The sequence below is a fragment of the Ruditapes philippinarum genome, unplaced genomic scaffold, assembly GCF_026571515.1.
Source record: "Ruditapes philippinarum isolate M1 unplaced genomic scaffold, ASM2657151v2 ctg10461_1_1_1_1, whole genome shotgun sequence".
Taxonomy (NCBI): domain Eukaryota; kingdom Metazoa; phylum Mollusca; class Bivalvia; order Venerida; family Veneridae; genus Ruditapes; species Ruditapes philippinarum.
Genome location: NW_026864454.1, coordinates 17,951 through 25,518, shown reverse-complemented (window position 1 = coordinate 25,518; position 7,568 = coordinate 17,951). Strand labels below are relative to the sequence as shown.

The 7,568-nt window shown below is 31.0% G+C and overlaps 1 protein-coding gene across 1 annotated transcript; it reads left to right on the top strand.

The window, feature by feature from the left end:
• Positions 1–344: 344 nt before the first annotated feature.
• Positions 345–4,818, top strand: LOC132725661 (perlucin-like protein; the record flags this gene model as incomplete). The annotated part of the gene is given in 3 exon segments (XM_060710839.1): positions 345–446; positions 2,141–2,251; positions 3,519–4,818. Coding segments are annotated over 3 exon segments (251 nt in total), but the record flags the coding sequence as incomplete, so codon positions are not given.
• Positions 4,819–7,568: the final 2,750 nt, after the last annotated feature.

The following is a 7,568-nucleotide window of genomic DNA, read 5'->3' as shown; positions in this document are numbered from 1 at the left end:
CGCCAATGAAAAATGGTTCTTTTTTACTTCAAAGAATGTATATTTTTGGTATGTGATAACTAGAGAATTGAATTCGTGTAAGTTCATTACTAAATTAGCCAGAGGCTCGCATAATATGCTTTAATTCAACTCAAAAAATTTAGTATTAAACTTGCACTCATTCAATATCCTCTATATATAATAGAAATCAAAATAATGAGATGTTATACAAATGTATATTACTAAACAAACTTATTAATCTATTATATAATTATAAATTCATTATTTGTTTCATATTTAGGATTTAGGTTTGCTGATGTAACCGATATTGAAATTTGAAATTATATTTATTATTCATTTTACAGCAACTAGAAGCTGGTGGATGGGATTGAATGACCAACAATCAGAAGGATATTGGAAATGGACAGACACAAGTGCTCCTGCAAATTTTATTAAATGGAATCAAGGTATATGCTTAATACATCCTTTTTAAAAATATTGCATACAAGTATTTTCTCATTATATTGTATAATAGTTTGGAGACATTACTATTGAAAAACGTCAGACCAATACATGCACTGTGCGTTAACTGGAGTGCAGGTATTAGTTACCCGCACTCACTCTCTGTCTACAGCATGCTCGTTGATTCGCTCATTTTTTCTGAGGTTTACTCATTGCCAAGACAGGGGAAGAAGAGATAACGATAGAAAAGTCATATTCAGATGCTCGAACATTGGTTACTTTTTTAGGAGATTTAAACTCACGCAAGCTGTTAAAACACAATGACATTGCAATTATCTAGATATTTCATCATTGCTTCTTTTCTGATTGGTAGCATCACTGGAAATACTTTTTTCAAGATTAATATTTCATTTAATTTAGATCTAGACCAATAACTTATGTGTATAACACCGCACTTTGTGGTCAACCGAACTTTGGCGTTCGGCCCTAAAGTGCGTTACGTACTTAATTAAGGGTCCAACTCCATAATGCGTAACGCACTTTGGGGTCAAATTTTGACCCTAGAGTGTGTTACACAAGTATATATGCAATTTTTGACATCACACAAACGACCGCACTTCGTGATCGTAAAAATTAAATGAATTAAAGTGAATGTTTCATTTTTACACTTTGCACTTTTACACTTTGAAGTTTGTCCGGGACATAACTGTGAAACTACAAGAGGTTACAACAAGAAACTACTTTTTAAAACCTTTTCGGAGAGCATCGCCCGGTTCAGCCGGCTCTTGTACATCTAATTGTTGCAATTGTTGTTTCCAATAAATTATAAATTTCATATACAATTATGTGTTTCATGGAATAGTAGCCTTAAAGAATGACCCTTAAACTATATATATTGTTTATTGAACAGATAAGATAGCATTCGACAAACACCTTTTCATAAGCGTTGTCATGTGGTCCACATATCTAGGAAACACACAAATTGTGAAATAGGCTTGAAATGGATTACAGCTGTAGCCCTCGCGTAACTTAACTATGAAGAATGTTTCTTCTAACGTTCTTGATACAAATCATTTAAACAGAAATTTAATTGTTTGAAAAAAAGATGCAATGAGATGATACATGTATTCACTGCACTTTATTACATCGTATTTAATTTTACGGTTCATCATTGCACCAAAATTCATCAAGTACATGGCTGACACAACGGAAAGGTCTTCTAAACTTCTGTTTTTTATAGGAATGCATTTAAAATTTAAATAATTAGTAATATAGTAACATTTTTAATATTTAAAGTCGCAAAATTCTCAAAACTTCTGTTACATCTAATAAAAGCAACATATACATTTTTATATGACTGCTGTTTCAGAATTTAAATGGCACTAAGTAAGTAGTATTTGATTACACAACGATGTGTCTTAGTATAGACCGTCACCTTTAATGTTACAGATAAAAAATAAGTCTGTACTCTGTAATTAAGCTATCTCAGAACTTGGGGAACCCAAAGCGCGCTGACATGTACAAATGTAGCATATGAACGCACTTTTGGGTTTATTTCTCGATTTTGATCCCAAAGTGCGATGTTACATACGAGTCATGCAAAGTTCCATATCATTTGCTCACTCCGCTTTCGCTTAAATCATCAGCCTGATAATCTGAAAAAATGTATATAAATATACATGTATATTGAATGTTTCAGGTCAACCTGACGGTAGTACAAAGCAGAATTGCGTTGTATACAGCATCCATCAAGCCAATCGTTGGCATGACGCAGACTGTCACACAAAATATTCAGTTATTTGCAAACAAGGTATTCTGTAATATTTCAAGCTATCATCATATGTGCAGATACTTACAACTTTAAATTTTACAATTATAACATTTGATCCGCACAGTAATTGTGTTTTTATTATATACATGTATTATTTATGTATATACACTTGTTCTTAAATACAACGCATGCAGTCTCATTACACTATATAAACATTACAATTTTTGACGTTTTTCAGTACATACGTTGAATGTTTCTTTTTATTTGAGCGTATAATTTGAGATCTGCGTATGTGGTAATGTATTTATATGTTAATGTTTCCATGTTGTTTTATATCAGTAAACTGGTCATCAGGGCGATAACAATATAAATTTTATGTTCATAAATGTATTTGTCATGTTCCTTAAATAAACTTTTACATTATATTTGTTACGCACCATTTGTTATGAATGGCGAGCTAGAACTCATACTTCTTAAACCATAAAAAAGCATTTATAGGTATTGAATACTTTCTTGTACTTTTGACGTAAATACAGCTCCAAAAATACAATTTTATCATCCTTGTAGAATGTTACTGTTCAACAACGTTTGTTATCTCCAAAAATTGCTTAAGCAAGATTTTCAACGATTTGGATACATATCGTTTTTGCACATGGACTCCAGATATACCTTGGATGATGCAAACTATGAGTGCAGATCGCATATGAACTTGTATTGTTACTGATAATGATAAAAACATTATTTCTCGAATTTACAGTAGAAAGTTAAAACAACTGAACAATTGTTTGTTTTATAAAATAAGTTTTTTGTACATATATACACGACAATGATAAAAAGTAATATAGGTATACATATAAATCCGGGTCTGACAAAATTCACGCCACACTGGAACTGACAGAATTGACCGAAAACTAAGGGGAAGGGGAAAGAAGGAGTTTAATTTGTTTGTTTGTGTGGGTTTTTTCTCAAATACTTGTCCATGTTTAGACTGATAAGGACAAGCATAAGGGACTGAGATAAGGGACTGTGAAATTGTATGTCAAATTTGTACATATATATTTGAAGGGCTCTGAAAAAGCGCGTAAACAAAATTTAAAAAAAGGCATCTGGCTATAAAATAATACGTTTTTCCTATTTTGATTTGCAATGGAAATATGCTATTGATCAACGAATGCTAGTGTTGTAAGGGATTTTGCATAAGATTTTTATTTCCTCTCGGGCCAAACTGTCTGCTGTTTTTGTAATGTGCCATGCTTGCAAGGTATCATAATATATATTAACATATGTTTATTTTTTTCTATTTCAGAGATGGCAAAGAAAGCCAAAATAAACCAAGGTTACTGATCATTGTGAATAGATCTTAAGTCACCAAGAGACCAGCATCAATTTTACTTAGTGTATAAATAGTTGAACTGTATCTAGCGGAACATTTTATGTTTTAAACCCCCGGTAACTGTTCATTTTTATTATATTAAATAGTGATCTTTAAAGTTTTATCAACATCATATGAATGATGCTAACAACATTGTACTATAGTTTTAATGTTTTATCATTAAAGAAATAGCATATAACCAAGTATCTCTCTTATCTTAAAAAGGGGCCTATATACCATGTATGTATTACATGGGCAAATTCAGTACTTAGCTTTACATGTACATATACATGTTGCAAATAATAAAAATACTAAATTTTACAGAATTTCTTCAGTTTCCAAGGAGATCAATATAACAAGAGCGACATATTGCTTAGGTGGCTTATAATAATTATTATCATTGCAAGATAATAAAACAAAAAACTTGGAAATGACAGACTGCTTGTTTAAAAATGAAAACAATCCTGTAAATCAGTGGACTTCATATATCTGCAGCCATGTTGTTTTATCACTATATTCTTTTCTGGTGTTTATAGATTCATACAAACTGACTAAATGGATGTGTAATGGATACTCTGAGATAATACCTAGCTACAAGTTAAGCTGGTACAGACTCAATTAAACCGAGTAGGCAATTTTCATGTAATTTTGCTGTTTTTAATGATTCCGAGGGATCACTTTTTCCATATATATTTACACAAAGGAACACAATCATGGTTTTGTTAAGTTTATACAATTTTATATTAGTTCGATTGTGTTGGAAGCTATAACCTTTTTGAAACACTCTCGAATCCGTTCATGGAGCCAGCCAGTTCTAAACAATGAATGTAACGTTTCTTGGTTAATGAAACAACAGCTTGCCCCTGCCAGGGTTTGAACCCACGCGGTCGACAATCTTTAGATTACTAGTCCGACGACGTGTTAACCATTCCGCCACGCAACCATTATGGTTTTGTTTGTGACACTGTTTGTGGGCAATTGACATAGCAATGAACAGAAAAAAGCAGGGCTTACTTTTTCACAGCTAAATTTGGAAAGTTCCATATTGCATGAATTAGATAAGAAGGAAAATGTAAAATGAATTCTGCTCAGTCATCACAAACATAGTATGTAATGTCATTTTAAACTTAAGAATAAAAAACTGTCGTGCTTCGTGAACAGATATTTAAAATCATTCGCTTTTCTCACCATGTAATAAATTGATACTAAATAAGAAATAAAAGTATTTAACGAATAGATTAACCTAGAAACACCTCTGAAGGTTCAAGTCGTGTCAGGGTCTTCGAATTTTTTCATGTGAGAAAGCTATCCAGCTAGCTCACGCCAGTGGTTCTACTCGGGTACCCTTTGTGTCTGTAAAATTGCAAAAAGGCAACATATATAGGTCTTCCTCCACCAGTAAAACTGGAAAGTCGCAATATAAACTATACTGTGTAGGTGCGACGTAACACCCAGCAAAAAAACACAAATGCTTGGAATTGTTATAATGTGATAATCCAAATAACTGTATATTCTGTTTTTTATATATAAATTGGATTATTTATTAATAATGAAACCTAATATGTACACCAGAGAAATGATCAACTCTACGATATAAGTGACGCAAACGACCTGTAGAAGTTATTTCAGCGTGCATACGACTCATTCAATCAGCATGAATAAAAAGCAATGTTGAGACATTTTAATGAATGTGATTTTAAAACAAAAAGAGAACTTTAATGTAATCTTAACCTTTGTTGAAACGTATTTAAAAGTTTACTTTGTTTGATTTCATTTGACTACACAGTGGTCTTTTGAACACAATACGAGACAAAAACAAAACATAAAAAGAATTTTGTTACCAGACATGAACGAATAATGATTTTCTATGATTGTGAGTCTAACAAAAGACAAGGGCAAGGATGCAGTCTTTGAGGGGAATGAAATAACTATAAAGTTTTAACGTAACTTATTTTTAATTTATATTAAAAGCAATTTATTTTTCGACAGATTTAGTTAATTATCATTTATTCAAAGTGGAACAACGCACGCTCTGTCACAGACGAATTCAAAGCCCAAAACCCTTTGGACTTATTTAAACATCATTTTGTTTTTTGCATTCACAACCTTAATTGAATTGAATGAATTCTGTTAAAAAGGGGTATGGCATGCCATCCAATGTGTCGAAGATCTCCAACAAACATTCTCGCTAATTGTTAGCAAAGTTGCTTTGTCACGTTATTTTGAGTAAGCAATAAGTCATACGAACGAATGACTTGTCGGATGATGATATAATCAAAATAAATAAAAGACCTAACAGACACTTACGCTATGAATATGAGTATAATTTTCATAACTATCATTGTAATGAAAATATTTGGTATGTCCACATTATTATTTACTGTTTAAGAATTTTGTATGAAATTCTTTTGATACAAGACTGAATTTAATTATTTACAATGTTTTTTTTTTTTTTTTTTTTTTAAATTTTCCCAAACTGCAACCGAAAGTAGTTGGCATTCGCCACCAGTATAGAGCCAGGCCATTCTGCACTACTTTTTGATAGGAGAGGTTGACTTAATGCTCCGAATTCAAAACCATTTCCATACACTGCAAATTAAGAGCTAAAATGTTCGCTTTATCATTTCCTTTAGTTTTTTCATAAACTTCAATATAAAGTTACATTTAAAATATCATAAGATTTACATAATAAATTATACAATGTACATAATTTCTTTCATTACATAATTTCTTTCATAATAACTTTTTCTGATTTCACGTACAAACATTATAACAAATCTTGAAATTCACGAAGATGTACAATACATGTATAATATTTTATAAATTCGTATAAGTTGATTTGAAATGCACAAAGACATATCATAAAGTATTATCTAAATTTATATAAACAAGCCATTTGGCAATCAGAAATTAATTTATAGGGGTATTATTAGAGCTACTTTCTGAAACTATAATAATGGAATTTTTGAGTTCATATAATCCAATCACATAAATTTTCATTCAAACAAACCTTTAATCTTTACGCTACGTGTTCATGAAGACAATACAAACTTTTTTTCATTAGCATTTTTATATGAACTTAGTTCATATAAACCATTCAAAGTTTAAATAACCAAACAATATAACCATTTTTCGGATATGTTTTGATCCGAGTCTAAGTTAGAATTAAAAATGTTCGTCTCATTTATCAAACAATAGACTTTATTAATCGCAGATTTTGAAAAAAGCCTTCGACATAATTGATCATGAATATATAATGAATTGTTTAAAACATTTCATTTTCAGTGAATGTCTGATGAATGCGTAAAACTTTTTTATAACGACATAAGCAGCATGGTAATTAATAACGGCTTTCTATCAGAATCATTCTTGATACTCCGTGGAGTCAGGCAAGGCTGTCCGCTTTCATCTCCCTTTTCATAATATGTATTGAATTACTAGCAAACTACATTTTAACACTACTAGGAAGGGTAACTGTTATTAAATCCTTCGCATTACCAAAGCTGATTTATCCTCTTACAGTTTTATCAAATACACCAATTGAAATAATAAAGGAATTAAAACACAGATGTTTAAATTTTTTTATGGAACGGTTAACTAGAAAAAAATAAACGTAGAAACAGTAAAACATAGTAGACTATCACTTATTGAGAAACAAAATGGTGCAAAATACAGCAAAATAATGAAATGTAAGTAAGTATGTAAGTATATATGTAAGTCAGTCAGTAAGTAAATTAATAAAAATAATACAAGAATAAATATAAATCTATAAAAAAAATTAAACACGAAAAGATTAGGGCTGATGGGCAGGGTCTTCGTCACTTTGTCGTTACAACGCCACGTAATTTATATATTGTTTTTCTTCTAGACAGTGTATTAAAGACAGTTGAAAGAGAAGAACATATCGGAAAATATTGTGAAAATGGTAATGAAAACGGCCGTTAAAATGTTAAGGGTCATAATGTTTTGAACAACTATCGCTTA